At 37.8% G+C, this 22,287-nt stretch overlaps 1 protein-coding gene across 2 annotated transcripts; it reads left to right on the forward strand.

Moving 5' to 3' along the window:
• The first annotated feature begins 38 nt into the window (after positions 1-38).
• Positions 39-22,235, forward strand: Tmep (Transmembrane endosomal protein). 2 transcript variants are annotated; one of them, XM_069049907.1, is made up of 7 exons: positions 39-290; positions 3,811-4,015; positions 18,805-18,970; positions 19,030-19,458; positions 20,009-20,250; positions 20,298-20,382; positions 21,626-22,235. In XM_069049907.1, the coding sequence occupies exons 2-7, from the start codon at positions 3,812-3,814 to the stop codon at positions 21,826-21,828; spliced, it is 1,329 nt and encodes a 442-aa protein (XP_068906008.1). In that variant the 5' UTR covers positions 39-290; position 3,811; the 3' UTR covers positions 21,829-22,235. The 2 variants fall into 2 exon arrangements, with proteins under 2 accessions (XP_068906008.1, XP_068906017.1); XM_069049916.1 differs by lacking the exon at positions 21,626-22,235 and adding an exon at positions 20,985-21,555 and having other exon boundaries at positions 48-290.
• The last annotated feature ends 52 nt before the right edge of the window (positions 22,236-22,287 follow it).

A 22,287-nucleotide genomic window follows, 5' to 3' on the forward strand; every position in this document is an offset into this window, starting at 1 on the left:
ATTTTTAAATTCGGTCCACTCCGCGTTATTGACAGCGGGACCGCGCCATTGCGGGCATGCGCAAAAAAAGAGGTCATCATGAAATATGGCGGAAATCTTCGCACGGTGTACGTTGGTGTCTGTTATTTTCGCGAGAATTGCCCTGCACAGGGCGTAAATAAATCATGACGATGGTGCGTTCGGTTTTATAGTGTCCGCATTTCGCCTTTAGTCGACGAGAACAGTGAAAAACGCGCAAAACTTTGAAAAATCCACGATTTGTTTTTTCTGACAGTTGGGTGTTTGTACAGGTGAGTGCGGACCATATGCCAAAACTTTGGCACTTTAATTCTTTTTAAAAGACAAGTGCGTACCTCAACACTCGCATTTTCGCAGCTTTTACTCGCTCCCGGTCAAATTGCAGCGCAATTGAGACTTGTCTGTGGGTGCCAAATCAAATCTGTCACGGTGATATGAGTAACGATAGCTGATAAAAATTCCTCATAACACCAGAGATAACGATAACACTGACAGCTTTAACGTTTTATTTTGATGGTACGAATACGGAAATACCATTATGCGCTCGAAACACTCGTTACTTCACACCTTTCACAAATCATTAGGATCGTGGCCAGTGGCGTAACCTCAAATATTACGCCCCTTCACGGTCGCCGGACCTCTGACCACCAATTCGTGCGAGTTCCACTCGGAGAGGCCCCAACTTCACCTCTTGTTGACTCCCCCTGAGTTCAGTCACGTGACTTGACAGCTGTCACTTCACCTGTCACTGTCAACAAAGTGGTCCTCTTTTGCAATCCAAATCCACCATCAAATTGCATTTCTGTCAACTCCAGGCGGCCACGACCGCGTTCGCACAAGAGCTCGCCCGATGCGGTACCGTTGGGTACCGTGGGTGTCTGAAGTCACCGCCGCCACTGCGCCCCCATCATCGTCGAATGATCGCTTTGCTTTGGTCATAAACGTCGTCTCGATTGTAAACACACCGTTTTGATCGAGCGATTCGTCTAAAAATCGGAAGCAGATGCGTTTCGAATTTGTCTGGGGTCTCGACGGGAACGATTTTTCCGGGGGCGGTACAAGCGTCGCGAATATGAATCGATGGTGGTTAAGGGTCGGGTCAAGTTAGCAACTTGGAAATATTGCGAAACGAGTTTTTCATTTAGTAATGCAATACGCGCCCGGAGTCGGAGGCAACTTCTTAATCGAGTTACCAGTTTGGAATTAGATCCTTGATGAAAGGAGAAGTCGGGTTTTTGTTCAAACGTCGAATGCAAATTTTTCCAAGAGTTAATTAAGAGCCGCGGAAATGCCCTTATAGAGGGGGTCTGGTTTGGTTTCTACAAGTCTTGATCGATCGCGTATCGAGAGTTTTTGTGCAGGATAGAAAGCTGACGTGAAACTGAGACCAGCGAGAGAAAATCATTACGCAAGATGCGTTTTTGATGTCCTTGACGAATGAACTTCTCTACACAGCTCATCAAGATAGTTGAGAGCGTCAAAGTTCAATTGCTGAGAGAATTTTGATTTCCAATCAAGTCCGGCAGACCAATTGGTCCCTAATTGGACAAAATGTTTTTCTTTGTCTGGACTGAACGAGAAATTAACGGTTCGCGTGCATCAGCGTGTAATCGTTGTCCTTCGCCTGTGTTGCTCGTGTAATTTATGCAAATGTAAACAAAGTTACATTATTTTCATTTTTTCGCTCTCGTTGTTTTGCGTTCCCACATTTTTGTTATATTTATTTCGGCGGTGGATCAATAAAACGAAGACCTTGTATTTCGTGTCGGTACAGCACAACCATTTCAGACCACACTTGTAGTTTGAAGGTTGCGGTTTGTAACGGATTTCACATTTGTTGAAATTCAAGTGGTTGCAATGTGACCAACGGTATATGGTTTCACCAAGTGCCAACTCGTTTTTTCCCAGTTTCATTATTCTCTTCCAGAAAATCTACGAACAAAAAAATGTTTCAATCAGCCGAGACTCATTGCAGTATTTGCAGGAATGAACGCGATGGCGCAATAAAGACGTGATAACGTCGAGACGGGATTACAGTGGCTGTTGTAAAAGTAATCTGCACTATATTATTGTGTGGATGGTGGAAATTTGCAGTTTCAGACGAGAATTGCACTTTTATCTCGACCTCGGCCGAAAGGATGTTGCATATTTGACGAGATGCTCGCGTTAATAGTAGTTTATTTGACGAGTTTGTGTGTAAATTGGGCCTTTTTTGGCCCACGAGTGCCAAAAAAGATCCAATTTACACACGAACGAGTTGAATACAACGTTTTTTTGTTCGACGAGCCCCTTAAAGGCTCCAAATCGCTTAAAACCTTTAAAATTAGCTTGACGTTTCGTTTTGACAAGTTGTGACATTTATCAAAATCCGTTCACATAGGAGAAAATTCTGACAGTGTCGAACAAAAAAATCCTATTCACCTGGTAAACCGAGAAATAGCGAAGTAATGGTTGTACGTGATGCTCTAATTGTTAAATTGCAGTTATGCATGTTTTGTTTGTAAAGTTTGGAAGATCGTACGAGTTCACCGTTGCCTATTCATTTTCCAAGTATACCGTGCGAGCAAAAAAATTAATTAAGACTGACACAAAATTGGTTGAAAGTTTTTTTGCCAAAGTCTCATTAGCAGCGAACGTTTTGTTTCTGGCAGGTTGAATTATTTATTTGTATTCGTTGTTCTCGCGTCGGACATTTATCTTCGCAAACTGTTGTTGGGAATATTTTTATTGGTCTAAAAACTGCACACCTCTTTCCGTCACGCGAGATTATCCTTTGCACGAACTCATTTAAGAAGATTATGACAAGATAGTCATTCGGTTTTTGTGTTTTTGCTCCGTAACAACAGTGAAAGTGTTTTTTGAATGGCAGTTTTAATGATTGGATGCAACAACGACTTCTGCCGTTTGAAAAGGTCAGATAATTGTGCAAAATAGTTGTAGCACTTGCCCACATAGTTCAAAGGAAGAGAGTCGGTGAAATCAAACGAGTTTGCGAATAGATATTTTTTTAAATCTGGAAAAATCAATTCCTAATCCGAAAGTGTAGCTGATTTGGTTATCTTGCAGAGTGCGATAGATAACAGTTATTACGTTCTGGGAAGTGAGTTTGAAAAAATGTATTGATTGGTGACGCCACTGTTGAGGCAGCTATTGCTTGTGAGTTGTGAGTAGTTATTATTAAGCATAAAAATAGAAATTTCTATCGATTTACGGTCTAATGGAAATTAATCGTTCATTTTGGTTAATTAAGTGTTAACAAATTGATTCCGTTTGATCGATTACTCCAGAACGCTCTTGAGGAGAACGTTTCAATTTGTTGATTGGCCAGCTCCGTGATCTCTTGGATTTGTGACGCACTTGTCGGATGATTTGACTTTGTCGGGTATGACCTTTGGGAATATTTGCGAAGCTGAAGAATTCAGTTGACTGACTCGGGTTGTTGACATGTTTTAAACGGACGTCAAAGTCAACTCGTCTAGACAAAATCGATGTTGGAAAAGACGATCCAGGTTAGGAAAGCGACAACACGTGCCGGTTCAGTCAAAATGTCAAATTTTTCGCAACCACCATCTATGTATCTCATCTCGCTCTCTTTGCGCTCCGCGGTCCAAATCCGCGCCGACCTGTTGACATGCAAAACCGCCTTCAGCGTTGACCCAAATCAGATTCGTCGGTGGACGAATCCCGGCCCGCGCGGAACAAACCCAATAACGCAAAAAAAAAATATATTCGAGGTAATCGAATTGTCCAATTTCCGCCAGGGTTTCATGTCGTTGTGTGTTCTGTTCGCAGCATGACCTCCACCACGACCAGCACCACCTCCGTGTCGTCAGTAGCCGCCGCTCTGGTGACCGGGATCAACGCCACCGCCGCCGTCATGGGTCCAGCGGACCAGGTGCACTCCGCCCCTTCGGAGCCGATCTTTCTGCAGACGAAGCTGGCCCAGGGCATCGCCGGCGTCTTCGTGTGGGCCGCCTTGTTCGTCACCTGCACACAGGTGAGTCCTTGGCCGGGGGCGGATGTGGGAGCGGGCAAAACGGGAGGATCGAGGCGGCAGAAGCGGTTCGATGGAGAACAGCCGGACGGACGGAAGTTTATTATCTGAAGCGGTTTCGAGATTTTCTGGGGGGGATTACGCGAGGCGACGCCGCAAAATGGCGTTTCGAGAAGTCGGATCAGATTTTTTGCGCTTCTAACTTTAAGTGAAGAGGTTTTAGTGTTTCTTGCGGTCGGGGGCTTTTACGTAAACGAGAATGGCAGACTGTCGCCGTCAGTCACCGGAAAAATCTCATCTCGCTCGTCGTGGGTCAAATCTGACCCTATTGTGAAAATCCGCGATTCGATTATTTCAAACGAAAATTACTGTGACATTTGTAAAACAAATTCCAACAACCAGGAACATAACAAATCAGATCAAATCTAATTTGAATCAATATCGTAAAACACTAAATCGATAAATTCGATTCTCTGGTTGTACGTTTATAAATTCCGGTTCCATAATATGACACAGAAAAAATAGTGAACGTGCCATTTTAATTGTTTCATGTTGTTCGCTGTACCGTTGGTAGCCCTGCAGAACAATTGTAATCCTACGCGCACGTTTCTCACTTGGTGGATTGACAGATGACAGCTGTCTACCTGTACGAATTATTCGTGCAAGTGTTTTTAATTGCTTTAAACTGCTGTTGAAATTATTCATTCGTCTAAGATGAACGATACGATGAATTTTTGCGTGTCGTTCTACTTTTTATCGCGTGCTTGTCAAAAAATGTATAATCTATGGGTGAATGGAGTTCACATTTAAAACGTTTTTGTTTTTCCGTTGGCGTTTCCGAAACACTAAACACATCTTCCCCGTTTGTTTTTCGCTGTGGGTTAGCCCTGAATTCAGAAAAATACTTGTATGTTTGTGTTTTGTACAATTGTAGATGTCAGATGCGCGGAGAAACAAAAATAAAAAACAATTAATCTCACTCGATTATGTTTTATCAAGGACGCATTTAAGGGAGATTAAAATGATTAATTGAACGAGTCTAGGGGCAAATTTTGTAACATAATACCTGCGTAGGGTCTATTCGTACCCAAAGAGCGTTCACAATTTGGGTTTAATGAAGCAATTGTTTGCAATAAGGAAAATCGAAATATGATTAGGTATCTATTGTCCTGGAGTGTAATTCGAATCGCATTATGTTGTTCTATGGTCGCCACCCTAATCAGTCAGCCCAGATGGGTGGTAAACGTTAATTTATATTTTTAATAAAATTACGAATTAATTAAAATTATAAATAATGTTGTTAATAATTAATTATACGGTGGTAATATTCCTTTTGCGGTAATATATTTAATTTAGGTACAGTCGAAACGTTATGGATGTGGATTGGGGACTTGTCGTTAAGTTGGCACTACCAGCAAAAGTAACTAGGCGCGCCAATAAGGTTATTGGAATTTATGACAGATCTCACTAATGTACAGTTCAGTCATAAGTTTTAAGCGACCTTGAGTTTGACAATCCATATCCAAAACATTTCGAGTATACATATTTAAAATTTTTACTACAATTTTTTCGAAATTTTTATTGTAGGTAGGTACAGAATATAAAGGGGGTATTCCACGGTAATCGTAACCGAGCTGCTTGAAAAAAAAATACCCTTATCCCAACTTCACTGCCAGTTTCAGATTCGTTTAACTTTATATTTTATGGTAAACGTGCGCAAATACATGTTTTATTCGTTTACACTGGTTTTTGTTCTTGTAAACCTAGCACATCTTAAAATACGAAATAATTTGAAAATAATGCTAAAGTAGGCGATGACATTTCTCAACGTCAAATACTTTTTCTTGTCAAATCTGCATTATTCTGTAGTTACTTGAAGTGTAAAGGTTCTTATAGTGCCCAATATTTGAAAATAAGGTAAGTATTGTAGATACTATTCTTAAAAAATCACATTTGATTCACTTTGTCCCACCCGTCACAATATTTTGTTATTTCAAAATGTCTAATAAATCAAAAAATAAATTGCACTTTTTTTAATCGCCAAAGTAACACTAAGACGATTATGTACATGATGTGCTTTACTGGAATTTTAAAATTTAAATTTAAATATAAATTTAAAGTAGAGAAAAATTGTCCCCACCCGTCACAACATTTTTATTAAAACTAAACAAGTCTACAATTTTATAGTGACCATGGCTGCTGACGCCAAAACCCGAAAAAGGAAAAGCAGGGAAAAATTGTCAAATGATCCGGTAAAGAGAGCTCGTTTTCTGGAAAAAGAAAGGGAGCGGGACAAGAAGAGACGACAGAAGATAAAAAGACACCGGATGAACAATCCGACGGCGTTAAAAGACCATCGAGAGCGGGAAAAACTGAGGAAAAGAAAATACAGACTCAAACAAAAACAACAAATTCCCTCGCGAATTCCTGAAGATAAAGAACTGACGAGGGAAGAAGTTGCATATAAATGCAAAAACACTTTACGTAAAGCAGTAAAGAAAGCCAACATTGCCCTACCTTCCAACCCGAACAGACGAAAAGCCGTCATTGTGGAATTAGTTAAAGACAACTTACCAGAAGTCAGTCTAAGCTGTAACAAGAAAATTCGCAGTGACGCTTTAAGCCCTGACCAGATCAACGTTGTTAAATGTTTCTTTGAGAGAGACGATATCAGCCGTCAATCTCCAGACCGAAAAGATGTTATCTCTATCAAAGATCCTGTCACTGGCGTTCGGAACTTGGTGCCAAAGAGGCACTTGATGATGACCGGTGGCGAAGCCTATTCAATCTTTAAACAACAACATTACGACTTGAAAATTGGAATCTCAAAATTTTATGCAGTTAAACCAAAGCATGTTAGACCCCTTAAAGAAATGCCACACAATGTGTGTGTCTGCATTTATCATGCAAATTTTGTTTATCTAATAGATTCAGCTAAGGATAATTTAACAGAAGTAATTCCTAACATTCATTCCTATCGCGATTTATTACGTGAAACGTGCTGCGATGACAAGAATGAATTTTGTATGACAAGTGAAAAGTTGTGCAACCGTTGTTGGGATGTTGAAGATCTTTGTACATTAACTCATGCCGATGACACTTCTTTAATAAGCTGGAAGCAATGGAAAAAAGAAGATTGGTTACAAATTGTAAGACAAAAAGGAACAAAAATTGAATTACTTGAGGAAATTAAAAAACAGTATACAAAATTTAAGTGTCACGTCTATATTAAGGATCAACAAACATTGTTTTTCCAACAGAAAAGGTCTGAAAGTACCTTCGAAAAAATTGTTCTTCAAATGGACTTCGCCGAAAATTTCGCCATTATCTCTCAAGATGAAATTCAAAGTGCCCATTGGCGTCATCCACAAGTTACCATTTATACGGCATGTGCATGGTTAAATAAAGGAGAGGAAAAAATCTCGTATTCAATCATAAGTGATGATTTGTCTCATAGTAAAACTTCGGTATGGGTTTTCATTAAAAAAATTATAAATGATCTTCAGACTGTCTATAATACAATAAAAGAAGTTACAATCTTTACTGATGGCTGTGCAAGTCAATTCAAAAATAGATTTACCTTATCAAACCTTTGTTTTTGTAATAAAGACTGGGGAGTATCCTGCGAGTGGGCTTTTTTTGCTACAAGCCATGGTAAAGGTGCAATGGATGGAGTGGGAGCCACAACTAAGCAAAAGTTGTGGTCAGCTATCAAGTCAAGAAGGGTACAGATTAACACATCACTGGAGTGTTATCAATTTTTAGAAACACAAACAACCAACATCAAGTTTCTCTATGTCGATGTCAACGAGGTTTCAACGGCAGAAAATAAACTTTTGAAAGCTCGTTGGAAAACTGTAAATAACATTCCTAATATACAAAAAAGTCATTACTTCGTAGCCGCAAACCAAACGTCTATTGGTTATTCGCTTACCGGATATACCGAATTGAAATTTGTAAGGATGTTGTAAGTTATTTTTGTATTTCCCTTATTGTTGTTGTTAAAATGAAGTTCTTGTTTGATCGTACTGTATTATGATTACGGACGATCTTTTGTAGTGTTACAATTAAATATATAATTCATTGCAGAAATGTGTATTTGCTGTAAAAAATTCAAATTTATCCCACCCATCACAATTTCCTGCTTCCACCTCTAATTTATAAAGAACATTGCAGCTTTTACTAAAAATTTACAAGTTTTGTGAGATCCGTCCATAATTTGCTTAATTTGGTAAAACTTTTTTCGACAAGTCCCACCCGTCACCAATCTTGTCCCACCGGTCACAATTTTTAAAACTCGCTTCCAGATTTAATGTAAAAATAAATTCATTAACTAATATCGGAAAAAAAAACTAAATACCTGATCTTTATATACACGTATACGAATTCGATACATTCTGCTACATTTGACTAAACAACTAAATAAATAGTAGTTAGGCCAATTTGTTTAGAATTAAGAGTGTCCCGCCCGTCACGACAAGTAAAATGCCCTATATTTTTGCGTTGAGTTTTGAAATCCAATGTGTCCTAGGTTATAAATATAAAGCTGTGGGTACACTTTTGTTTGGGTATAAGAACTTTAGAAATTCCCATACAAAATACATAAAACTTAGCCGCGACGTTGTACACAATTAATAAAAATGTCCCACCCGTCACCGTGGAATGCCCCAAAGGTGTTTTTTTTTTTTAATTTGGCGTCGAAGGAGGCGTTGGATCCGTGATCCATAACTTGTACAGTGCGTTCACAATCGACACTTCAACGCCTCCTTCGACGCCAAATTTTAATAAACACCCGTTATGTCAACATAAAGATTAAATTATGCGCTTAAAAGGTTAAATGACCAAAATAGATAATAATTTTCAACAAACAGGTAGTAAACACAGTATGTATTTAATTAGTGATTTTTTAAATTTTAAAAAATTGGGAAATATTGCGCGAAATTCTTTTATACTATTTCGAAAGTAACTTTCGTTCAATATTAAACATTCTGTAAAAGTTAAGTGATTCTGTCAAAACTGTATAGGTTATATTAAGTGATTTTATTCATCACGACCAACATAGATTAAAAAATAATGTAGTCTTCGAGAGCATAAAAGTCTTCGTACTTATTCGTATGGTATGTATTTGAAAATCAATTGTTTATGTTTGTAACAGATATAACAATTTTAATTAAACAAAACCCTCGCAAACGTAAGATCCCATATAAGAGAAATGTAATTAAAAATTAAAATTAACTGGTCGATTTTTGACCATGACATATTCTTTTATCACATTTTAAGTATCGACAGTATTCGTAGTATCCTGTTCAGTCGAACTGAAAGCTAATCGTTAAGCCAATTTTATGATGTAGTTCTAACGTAGTTTTTATTTGTGGAAAGGATGCTTCCGGAGAAGTCATTAACTAAAACAGTTAAAAGCGGTGAATGTATTTTAATACGCGAGTAATATGTTTATTTCGATTGATTAGGAGTTGAAAAATATTTTAAGTTTCGATTGAAATTTATACGTATAGCAAAAACAATCAATCGCCAATAACTTAACACTGTTGATATCCATTGCTTCTCCATTTGTCGAAAATGTTTCCATATTGACAAGAATTCAAATCTTTTGCTATTTATCCTTTCTCAATTTGTTACGAGCATAAAAAAAAAATGAAAAAGTTGATTATATTGATGCAATAATTCAATTCTTTCAGTTGTACGATTTATTTGTATGTCAAGTATGAAAAAAGTAAAGAAATAAATAAGAATTATTCATGATTGTATGAAATGTGTCGCCGCTGCAGCGCTATCGAGCCATAAAAGATGATGGCCCTGCTGTCTAGCCCCAGAATGTAAAAGGTTAGGTTCATAAGATGTTTAAGTGTCGTGACAAATTCGACAGAAAAATTTCGAAGTTGTAGCAACCTTTATTTGGTATTTTAGCACCTTTAAAAAACATTTTTTGAAGGAAATTAGGTAATGCATATATTGTTACGACCTTTAGGTAACAGTAGTCGTGGCATAATAAAGCCCGGTGCGATCAACAATTACTAAGATAAGGGGCGGCTATGACTTTAACAGTGTCAGATTTTTTGCATCTTTGCTAATTTGGCTAATAAACGTCAAACAACTGTCACTATTAATCACATTTTAACTCAAACATGGTTTTTACTTCAGAACATAAAAAAATCATTATACTTTCGTAATGGTGTTTTCAGTAACGGAGAATGGACGGACATACAGCGCTGTTGCCCGTTTGACCGAGTTTCCAGAGAATCTGTTGACATACGTCCAAAATCTCAAAACCCTCTTTGATCTAAATAATTGTTAATCGCACGGTAAAACTGAAGGTCGCTGTTAGGTGAGGACTAACTAAAGTCCATTCAAAAATCAAGAAACCACCAACGTCCCATTTTCCTCGATAATTACTATCGGCAACGCTGTCTAGTGTAAAATTTGGTGAGACTTGTAATTTTGAGGTTAAATGTTTATTAAGTGCCTTGTTTTTCTGGGCATGTTTAAGTAAAAATAATAAGAATCAATAAATAAATGAAACGTGCTGCTAATAAAACAATATGAACGAAATTCAAAGCAATTGAATTTTATTTTGAATCAAATAAATGTCATAATTTATAGTTACCAACATAGTATGAAAAAATATCTACCTAGGGTTTTTTCAATTTTACCAACCTAAAGCAACAGGTGGTGGTTTTTTGTTTTTTGGATGGACTTCAGCAACGCTAGTGGAATTTTAATTTTTTATTTACGGGGGCGATTTGAAACAACACAAATTTTGACAAGTTCGTAAGGCTATTTGCTTTTATTATTACATACTTTAAAACAGTTTACAAAGTTAAAAAACATGGATACTAAAAAGAAGAAAATTTTGCTTTTTGCTGAAGAAAAACTTTGGGTAGCTAATTCTTGTAACGAAATGAAAGAAATGGTGCCTGGTTTAACAAAAAAAAAAGTTTTAGAAAAAGTATCCACTTTCATATCTAATTGTTAATAATTTCTTTGGTTTGAAACACTTCTACGAGCAAACAAATTATTATTAAAGATCTCATAACCTCAAACTTCACACAAATGATGTTTTTGTGAATAGATTATGAGTACACTCTAAGTAGAATTCAATCATCCATTAAATAAAAGGTACAGTCACTAAATTTTGGCGGACAAAAAATGTAATTTTTAAAGAAATTACAAGGAAATATGTATAACCTTTTTCTATACAAAATTGACAAAACTGCTTCCAGGCGTGAACCTTGGAACGCACATTATTTTGAGTGGCGCCTTTTGAAAATATTTTTTTTTGTAAAAAGATCGTACTATCGGGAGCATGGAATTTCGGGCAGCAATTTAAATGTCATTTAAAAAAACCCAATGTAGTCTAAGCTTTATTGTCATTAATGTCATAATTAATTTTGACTGGAGTTCAAAATAAACTGTCACAAATATTATGCACAATTATTTTACATTTTGGCTATTGATTTCCAAAATTTAATAAAATACTGTTCAGTTTTTGGAAAATCACATCTAAGCACCTGCAACTTTTCAGGATTGATGAATGCAATTTGTGAAAATGATATGTGACAATAGTGGATATTAAAATGAGGTTATTTATACGTCTAGCACCTAAAGCCTATTTCACATTTTATATCAGTCAAATTTCAAGTCTGCCGGAAATTCCGTGCTCGCAATAGTAAATACGCAACACTGATACAGTAATGGCGTTGTTTACTTTTCGAGTTTCGGCTGGTAATTAAAATTCTTGATTAAAAAAAATAATTAAATTGTCAGATTTTTAAATGTCAGACATAATTTTTAGCCCAATGGTATTTCCTCGGGATAACAAAACCAGCACTTACTAAATTATACAAATGAAATTTATGAGGCAACGAAAAGTCAGTCATCTATTCCAAATCCCTTTGTGCAGTTGTAATGTAAGAAACACTTTTTACTTCTGCAGAAGCAAATCAGCAAATAATCTGCGACAGTTATCGCTGTTCCTGGAATAATTATGTCACACGCACGTAAAAACACTGTCTGATAAAATAAACGTTCTCGACTGCTCAGTTGCTATGTTAAGTATCATCGATTATAGTGAGATACTGAGGCTACTATTGTGGAAAAGAAACTGGCAGCGACTTTAGCACATCGATTGTCGAACAACCCGGATTGAAGGTCCACGAAACCGGAAATGACGTCTCCGCCTCTTTATTGGAGCAACTCCTTTTTCCGCTTTTTGTCGAAGCTTCCTCCGCATCCAGGAAGCGACCGTTTGCCGAAGAGAAACCCGGAGCTGGAGGGCAACCACGTCCCGTTGCGTTGACCTTTCACTTTCTTCACCGTTTCGATCACTCCCCGTCCATCACCTCACGGTCACGGCATCGTGAACATCGATCGTGATCTACCTATCAGAGGTGTTCTCGTTTTTGTTGCGCCACGAGAGGATCTCGACGTGGCCGGGATCGATTCGAACGTTCAACGGCCTTGCAAGAAGCGAATTCAGAATTGTGGGTGTCCGGTTGTGCGTGACGTTCGGCCAGGGAATTCATTTCGCGTCGTTATCGATTTCCTAACCGCAAATTCCCGCCGGCGTTAATTATCAAACGTCACGATTCCGTTTTTCCCAATTTTTCAATTTCGAAAATTTCCACCCGACCGGATCCGCCCCCGCCGCTCATTTCACATTCGCATCCCGTCGCCGTTGTTTTGCTTATTTCGAATTTCAAGCAGGATTTAGCACGTCGTTAGCCTCGAGGCACGCCGGTTTCGCAACGAAAACACCGGTTCAACATAACTAGGAGCGACATTTTCGCCGCTCAATTGGTCCGAGCGTGCTAGAATTTCTCTCGTGTCGCCTTTCCGTCCTTTTGAAAATTTCAGGAGGCTGTTATTTTCGCCGCAGGATCGATCCGGGTCAACTTACCGCGCGTACCTTTGTGTATTTTTGTTATTCGGCGGTTCGCAGATGCGGACCGAGGATAAAATTGGGTTACGTCACCCCGACTCGCACCGCCTCTTGTTTTCGTAACCGGGAGTGCTTCCGGATGATGTCCCTACTGAAATTTTTACGAGATCACTTTCGCTGACCGATCGATGCGGCGACTCTCCGCTTGAGCGAACACAAAAAAATTATCCAGTTCCTGTTGAAGTCGTTACGTAATGCTTCAATAAAAAATGAATTATGAACCGTTTTGGGTAGGCATTGTGTTTTTTCTTTTTCAATGACAAGGCTAATGTCTCTTGCGGGTACTGGTCCGTGATCGCGGAAACAATTACGCTAAAAACAGTGAACGCTGGCCTTAATAAGTCCGTGTTAGCGTTTAGTAGTGTTTGGTGTACTTTAAAAGGCGCTACCGGCTCATCAAGTCGTCGTGTTGGTTGTCGTTTCGTTTTCTGATGGCTTCCACTTACGACAATATTTACATACTCGGGAACGGCGTGTTTTACCTTGATCTTTTTTAGCAACTCCTCAACCTCATTTGTTTTCATACAACAAAGCTTTTGTTGGAGTAAATCCGCTTTGTTCCAACTTACCGGGAGAAGTCTAGCGGTTTCGTAGTCACGTTTAACGAAACTATGTACTTGGCAGGAGAGTTCCAAACTTTGGTCCAACATGTTATAAGCATTGTGTGACCAGAGGGTTTGCCACAAGCTCCAGGAAATGTGGGTTTATTGCGCTTATTGTAACTCAACCGGATAAAAACATTGGCGGTTCTGTGCGAGATGTTTTGATCAATCAAAGTTATTGTCGCATTCAAATGTTGATTTGTTTACACAAGTCTTTATCGTCATTATCGACTGTTCACTTCAATGGAGTTAATTCGTGTTGTGTGTCTGTTTGTTTATAGTGTTGTCAGGTGTTACTCATGTGTTAAAATGTCAATGTCAGAGTATTTCATTGGTGGATTTATTCAAATCGGTGATGACCCTGTTGCGGTCGAGGAAAGAATATGACTAATTGTACTTTACGCATTTTACTACACTCATTCTAAGTTGCCGCACTTTGTCCACATTTAATTCAACGTTATTAAATTTTGGAAGTATCGGGCCTTCAAATAAATATATATTTATAGTAGGCGTAGGAGACATTCTAATTCTTTTAACAGTGTAAAGTAATTTTTGTAGGTAACCAATTATTCTCCGGAGTTGCATAGTATGCATAGTAAGCTTTTTCCCAATTTCATATTGTCATATTCCGTGGAGGGAGAATACGGAGAGTGCACTACAAAAATTAATAGTATATTGTTATATAAGTGAGGAAAGGGATGCATTGCTAAACGAGAATGACAATTGGATCACGAGCAATAGCGAGTTGATCTAATCATTCAAGTTTAGCAATGGACCTTTCCTCACGTATATAACATACTATTTTTTCCAACGTCAAGAGCTTTCGGTTTATCTTGCATAGGTATTATCAATTTATTATTTTATACAAATCAACATAGAAGTAAAATTTGAAAATCACGTTTCCATGCTCACAGTAAACAATAAAATTTAATTAATGAATGTCAAGTCGTGTTTTTACCAAAACTTGAAAATTACTCAGAATTTACTAAACAAATAGTGATGGAAGTAGAAGATAGTGTTGTAAATTTACCAAATACAGAAATTAAAGAAGCAGCGAACTAGGTATCTTTGGAGTTTACCTATAAAATCTCGAGCACGCTACGGAAAGGAATACAATGCGTTACTGAGATGGAGACAAGTAGTAAGAAGCGCTAGTTTGGCGTCAACGTCAAGCTCTGTACCGACACGTTATTTAGAAAAAAAAATCAGGAACATTTGGAGTTTTAATTCGTGTAAAAAATTGTACATTTAATTTCTATAATACTGATAAAAAAGTTAAGTATCTTTGTAAGTGCTAATTGTTAATAAAGAATTCTGACAAATGTATATATATGTATATTTGAACGTTATTTTAAAGAAAGTATGTACATACCTAAATGGGGATCAATTTTTTTTTTACTTTCCCCACTAGTGAGGGAAGTGATTTACTTTCCTCACATGTGATGCAAACGCCTACTTTCATCTCTAAATTGAGTGATGGAAATGTCATTTTCAGACTTGACGTTGGAAAAAAATATTTTCTAACCTAATTTTATTTCCTTAAAATGTCAGGCGTTTCTTGTGTCATTTTCTACGCTGGAAAAATGTTGCAAACAATTGAATTTCCATAGATTGCTCTAAATATAAATTTATTTGGAGGCCCGTTATTTATTTGTGTCGATCACCTATCGAGTGTTTATCCCAATTTGCACTATTTCACAATGCGAACAGTAATAAAATGTAAATGTTGTAGAAGTGATTGACCAATTAGAGTTGTCTCGTTAGGCAGAGAACGCTGGAGCGGCGACACATTACACGTCTAATGATGTCGGCAATAATTTAAATTTTAATTATGCAATGAAATACGGTACAGCAGGAGATATGTTACGTGCCAGAGCGTCGGTGTGTTTTGTTGCAAATAAAAGTGACACGAGAACACTTCATTAAACGTCGTTCTCACAGTTCTCCCCGTTACGCAAAAACAGGGCTCAGGTGGGATTACAGGGGTTGGGTGGATTTGCGTGACGAACAATTTTTGTTTGAAAATGTGGATGATCGCTTTAGCGAAAAACGAGACTGGAATTGATGATGGTACCGGGAGGTCCTGAAAAGTAAAAGTCGATTCGTTGATTAAGTCATGCGGGTGCGAACTGTCAACAATTGTAATTTGTTTCTGAAAGTATGAGAGTGACAGTTGATGATGTTGCGAGTTGCAGAACAATTTGTGTTTGTTACGGATGAGTTCATTGTAAATGGCATTGTTAGGTAATTGCAGCAGATTTTATGAAATCACGTGGCCCGTCAGAAGTTTGATAAACTAGTCGACATACGTAAAATGTCACGAGTGGAAATCTAAGCGAGAAGGCTACTTTCTAAACTGATAAATCAGCGAAGTAAATGCATTTAGGACATTGAATATCAGCCAACTGAAAAGTGCACAAGTTGAAAAGGAGTTGTTGAGAATGTGATTTGTTGTCGGTTTTGATGTACAGTCGGCTCAACTTTGATGGGGGCGGATATAAAAGTCAACTGTAAACGGTCATAAAGTCGTAGCTATAAAATATCTTGCAAAAAATATACAAATCACCAACGAGTGTCTTCCTCTCTCTCTCTCCCTCTCTTGTATACAAACGGAGATCGTCGTTTTAGTTCGGATGCTTTGACATTTCCTTCAGACGTATAACCTTATTTTATTGTAAATGAAATCATTAACTCAATGTAAGAACCAACATGTAGCACTAAGAAAATCAGGAAAACTCTCGTTGATTAGTTCTAAAGAAATTTTTTTTTCAAAAGAAATAATTCACACCAAGTATTGTGATATTGTTATGATGTTTGATTTGACATCGTTCTATGATTTGACAATTGATGAAGCTACGCCACACGTTAACGGAAACGAAAGCAAATTGTTTGTGAACGATGTTTAGATAATTAAGGATAACTTATTTCCGTTTTAAATAATTATAACGTGTACTCCATTTCGCTGTATTTCTTATTATTCATTGCTAATTGATTTATTTTAATTTATCATAATAAATTTATAACGGGCCTTCAAATAAATTTATATTTAGACCAACCCATGGAAATTCAATTCTTTGCAACATTTTTACAGCGTAGAAAATGACACAAGAAACGTCTGACATTTTAATAAAATAAGGTTAGAAAATATTTTTAATTTTTGTAGTGCATTCTCCCTATTCCCCCTCCACGGAATATGACAATATGAAATTGACAAAAAGCTTACTACGTAACCTGTGTAACTCCGGGCAATAATTGGTTACCTACAAAAATTACTTTACACTGTTAACAGAATTAGAATGTCGTCTACACCTACTCTAAATATATATTTATTTGAAGGCCCGATATAAAGTGTCTGTAAAAGAACGTATATCAAGAGTTCTGTGGAATTCGAATACATATTCACTGACCGGCACAAAAAACGACTCACTTTGAATTTTATTAATATAATTAAGTAATTCATTGTTTTACAATTTTTTTTGATATGTATTGATAAGTGTTATTTAAGTTATTCTTTGCCAGAGAATATCCTACAAACAAAACATTAAACACAGCAAATACAATTTTAATTAAAAAAATAAATATGTAAAAGTAATTTTTTAGAAAAAATTTTATGTTATGAAAAATTGCCAGCATTTTGAATTAGTATCTCGTATTGTCAAATTAAATCTTTTAACACGTAAATGAACCGACAAAAACACAACATGGAAATAGCGCAAATTTTCTAATAATTTTAACAATAATTTAAACAAAACAATTCGGTTGCCATGGTGACCATAGCACTCCCGATCATTGAAAATATCCCAATTTAACTATAATAAAGAAAAATAAGCACAAATATAATTTCAAGATCATTCATTAAAGAAATCATAATGAGTCGTTTTTTGTGTCGCTCAGTGTATTTGATTTTTGCCGCTCTGTAGCACATTGTGCTACCAAATAGAAAAACAGAGGTTATGTAATGCCATTGACAGGTTTTTAATAAAGACTGTTGTAAGATAAGACGTCGAACTCACAACTGACGCTAATATTTAATAATTTGACAGTTGACTGTTGACATCTGATTTGACGGCTTCAACGGCTCCACATAGTCCGACATAATAAAATTATAGAGCCTCAATTCCACTCTTGATATACGTTCTTTCATAGACACTTTGTACATATATATCTATTGTTTTTGACTTTGAAAAGTGCTAGAGTAAGCCCGGTCTGAGATATGACATTTGGTGGGGGAAATCTGCGAGGACAAAATATTCCTGTGGCGTGGCAAAACAATCAAAACCGGTCACAGCAGAGAATAGCGGTCACAGAAACAATCAGCTGATTTTTAATCTGTTGAGCACCTCTATTTTACGAAAAATGGACTCGTCCGACTGTTTTCCGTCTACGCACACCCCCACCAAGTGTCATATCTCAGGCAGGCCTTACTCTACTACTATTTAACAAATTTCTACAAAGTCGTAAAGACGGTTTTCGATTGTTTATTTACAATAAAAATTATATCATACCTTAAGGTTCATAATAGTTAGCCATTTCGCGTACATATTATGAAAAAACAAATTTTAATTGCCATTAAAGTTGTGTTAAACTAGAAGTCACGTTAAAAATTTGCAATGGTTTAATTGAAGCTGTCGGAAAAATAAAATTCCGTGAAATGGTAGTGTTGTCATGTTTAATCATAATGGAATACCCACATGGTTGAGCAATTAGTAACACAGTGACGTGTACCAAAATCCATTTAATTAAATTGTTACATGGTTTGAATTTGACTGAACAGGAATAGATAAGAATTGGATCGTTGTCCAACTTTATTTGCGACGAATAAGTAAAATTGCAAACTTATCGAATTATTTTCTTATAAAATATTCTTGTCACTTTAAAAATGGGAAATATTTTTTGATTGTTCATCGAAAAATGCAGCGAAATTAAACCGGTAAATTACGGCCTCGTAATGAAATGCGAATTTGTGTCCGACAACCGTTACGCGGCAAGTAAGACGCTCCTTCAAATGTACTCACAATCACAACTCTTACATATTTTCACAGATCGTTGAACACTCATTGTTTATTTTTAGTTCACAAGGGACGTCCCGTGCGACTTTGTAGGTTATTACTGTTCTCACCTGACATGTTTTCAAATAGAACCGTGCCACATGATTATCACTGCGGATTTTCATTTTTTTTTTCGGCTTCGTTGTTCTCTTTCACACGCATTTCAAATCTTTCGTAACATTTCAGATCTACCACCACTTGCGATGGTACACCAACCCTACGGAACAGCGATGGATAGTCAGAATATTGTTCATAGTACCAATCTACGCCACGTATTCCTGGATCAGCCTTTTGTTTTTCAACTCGGAGAGCTACTACGTTTACTTCTTCACCGTCCGTGACTGCTACGAAGGTGGGCAAAAGAGGGCGGCAACGTCTCGAATTCCCCGCTGACCTAATTTTGTGTTGCAGCTTTCGTCATATACAATTTCTTGTCTCTTTGCTACGAGTATCTGGGAGGTGAAGGCAACATCATGTCGGAGATTCGCGGCAAGCCGATCCGTTCCAGCTGTCTCTACGGCACTTGCTGCCTCAACGGCAAAACCTACACGATCGGCTTCCTCAGGTTCTGCAAGCAGGCCACCTTGCAGTTCTGTCTGGTCAAGCCGTTGATGGCTTTCGTCATTATATTCCTGCAAGCTTTCGGACACTACCGCGACGGTGATTGGAGTCCAGACGGCGGTTACATTTACATCACCATCATATACAATATCTCCGTGTCTCTTGCCCTATACGGATTGTTCTTGTTCTACTTCGCCACCAGGGATCTCCTGACGCCGTTCGAGCCCGTCTTGAAGTTCTGTACAGTCAAGTCTGTGATTTTCTTGTCGTTTTGGCAGGGTAAGTTCGTGGTTGGTACCAACGAATAAGAAATTGACAAGATAAAAAAAGCATTAAAATGAGTTGTAAAACACAGTCGAGCCGTGTGACACGATTTGATTTGCGTAATTGACGAATTAAGTCTGAAACGGTTTCACTTTTTGAGGTTAGGTTTACTGCAAGGAATTACGATTTATGCACTAACTGTCGGAGAGCGATTTGCCCCCCGCTTTCCACAACGTAGCCACCAAATAAAAACGCAAATGAATACAAATGTTTTCCAATTCATATTGCTTCAATTAAATTTAATTTTAACGTTATCGGTTAATAGATTGACATAATATTACATTTGACATTTGTCATTCATGGCCATCTCGACTCTTAATTTTTTTGATCGAATGGCGGAAAGTAGATGTCAGGTGAAATGTCAAATTTCAGTTTTATTCGTTTAGTGTACAGCCAGTACGAAAATATGAAACGAAGGCAGACTTACGAGGACTGCGTCGTCGTATTCCTGTTCATTCTGCTGCTTTGCACTCTGACCGTAAATTTTTTTCGTTTGGTGAACTAGGTGTTGGTTTGGCCATCTTAGAAAAGGCCGATGTGATCTCTCCGATAATCGACAGTAACGGTACTCGAACGTCTGCCGGTACGGTCTCAGCAGGTTACCAGAACTTCTTGATTTGCATTGAAATGTTCTGCGCCGCCATCGCCCTGAGGTACGCTTTTCCGTACCGAGTGTACGCCCAAGGATGCGTCACCGACTCGCGTGGTCGCTCCGTCACCATGCAGAGCATCTCCAGCAGCCTCAAAGTAAGTCATGGACCGTTTTGCGAAAGCGTCTAAATTGTCGATTTTAGGAAACCATGAATCCCAAGGACATCATGACCGATGCCATTCATAATTTCCATCCGCAGTATCAACAGTACACGCAGTACAGCTCAGGTAAATGTTAATTATTTTGCGTTGCATGTCGATGTAGAATACAAGTGCCCAGATAAATCGTTCTTATTGTATCCAGAAGCGTTTTATTGTGATGTATTGAATTTTGTGATGATTATTTTATTATTTTTTTTTACGCAAGAGTCGTTTTGTAGTGGCTAAATGTTTTTTAAATGATAAAAGAAAGAAAATGAGTATCAACGTGAAGATTTCATAATCAGTAAAAAACTAAACGCAATCTTAAGTTCTTTGACATTTAAAATTTTTGCGAAATTTTAAAAACTATAAAATTGCAACGCTGTAGTAATTATCTCCAGCACCTGGGTGAAGGAATAGATTTGCTTCTTTCAGGTTATTACTTATCAAGGGTCTCCATATCAGTTCTTGTGCCTCGTATTCGCGACTAGATTTTAAAAATCAACAATTTTTGACGTAAGAAGAACTGTCAAACACGTTTGCCAACTTAAATTTTTTGGAAAATTTGTAGGTTATGTTTGAATTGTTATCTGAAGTAAAGAAATGAGAAACTTTTTCTCTGTTGTACTGGGATAGTGCGCGTCCCAGTTGTATATAAATGTGCTGCATGTAATGAATGCTTTTTACAGAGGTCATCTCGCACCAACCATATGAGAGGCTGTGACGTTGCTAGCATGCCGCTGCATGACCGCCTCTGGTGCTAGACTAGCTATTTCATCTCACTGATCTGCTACCACCACATACACTGTTTCATACTCTCAGGGTTCTCAAGATAAAGGGTTTTATCGTTCACTGTAGGATTCCTCCGACGATAATTTTCTTTACGACTTTGATGGTATAAGTTTCTATACTGTTAATGCACAATACGTTGTATAGTTTTCAAATAAGTACTTAACCGAGCAAACTGTAAATTTGTACGTACCCTTGAAATGTGTGCAAGCCGGCGGCGCCGCCTGAGCGGCGAACAAGTAAACTTAAAATACGTTGTGATATTTTCTAGTAATTAATTTTTATTTTAGTAAGGTCGAGTAGGATCAAATTCTTGCATCGTATTTAACGTACTTGACTAAAGTAAAGTAGTATTAAACCTGAAAGTGTATATAATTGTATTTTATCAGTTATTATTTAAAGTTAGCAGTAGTAATTTAATCTTTTATCATTGTACGCATTATTTTTTATGAATAAACGGTTTGGTGTGCATTCGTTTTGTTTTCCTTTGGCTGCATGCTCGTGCCAGACGTGTTGTCGGTGACAGATGAGTGGGTTGCAGGTGGGAAGAACGGGCGCGGGATGAGGCTGTCCACTTACGACCCCGACGACCCGATGAGCCCCAGCGGGGGGGCGGTGCCCCAGTGCTACAACAGTCTGGACAACCCGTCGAGACCCCCGATCACCGCGGGACCGCGCGTGTCCACCATCTCGCAGAACTACACCGAGAAAACGATGCTGCTGAGCTCCGACGAGGACAACTGAATCACCCACCGATGATCAATTAATTATTAGCGAATTTGTTTCTGGTTTCGACAGTCATCACAAAGAGATATTTTTGTACAATAGATTAGCTATTGGGTCATAATCATTCCTTTAACCGCCACTGGATCAGTATGTTTGTTGTTGTTAATGTACTTAAAGTTATACTGCATATAATCGAATTAATCCTATGTGTGATGAGGCATTTTCTCCACTCGGAGCTCGTCTGTATTGGCGTCGTTCTTGTGACAATTTGCGGCGACCCCGCCGCGACCCGTGCAATGTATCATTCATGACAACGGAAATCAAAACGTTACGTTCAAGCCAAAGTACTATTTTAGTTGGTTTTGTATTATTTTATCGAGAGAGGTTGTTAAATGTTTATTTACAAATAAAACTATACTGTTGTACGGAGTGGTTTGTTTGGGGCGAGGGAGGCGACAGTTGCTTAAGAAACAAGCA

Source organism: Tenebrio molitor, chromosome 1, assembly GCF_963966145.1.
Source record: "Tenebrio molitor chromosome 1, icTenMoli1.1, whole genome shotgun sequence".
In the NCBI taxonomy this organism is placed as follows: domain Eukaryota; kingdom Metazoa; phylum Arthropoda; class Insecta; order Coleoptera; family Tenebrionidae; genus Tenebrio; species Tenebrio molitor.

Coding starts and splice junctions, on each gene's coding strand:
- Tmep (XM_069049907.1), top strand. CDS start 3,812: ATGACCTCCACCACGACCAGCACCACCTCCGTGTCGTCAGTAGCCGCC. Junction 20,251..20,297: donor GCATCTCCAGCAGCCTCAAA/GTAAGTCATGGA, acceptor TGTCGATTTTAG/GAAACCATGAATCCCAAGGA. Junction 20,383..21,625: donor GTACACGCAGTACAGCTCAG/GTAAATGTTAAT, acceptor AGTGGGTTGCAG/GTGGGAAGAACGGGCGCGGG.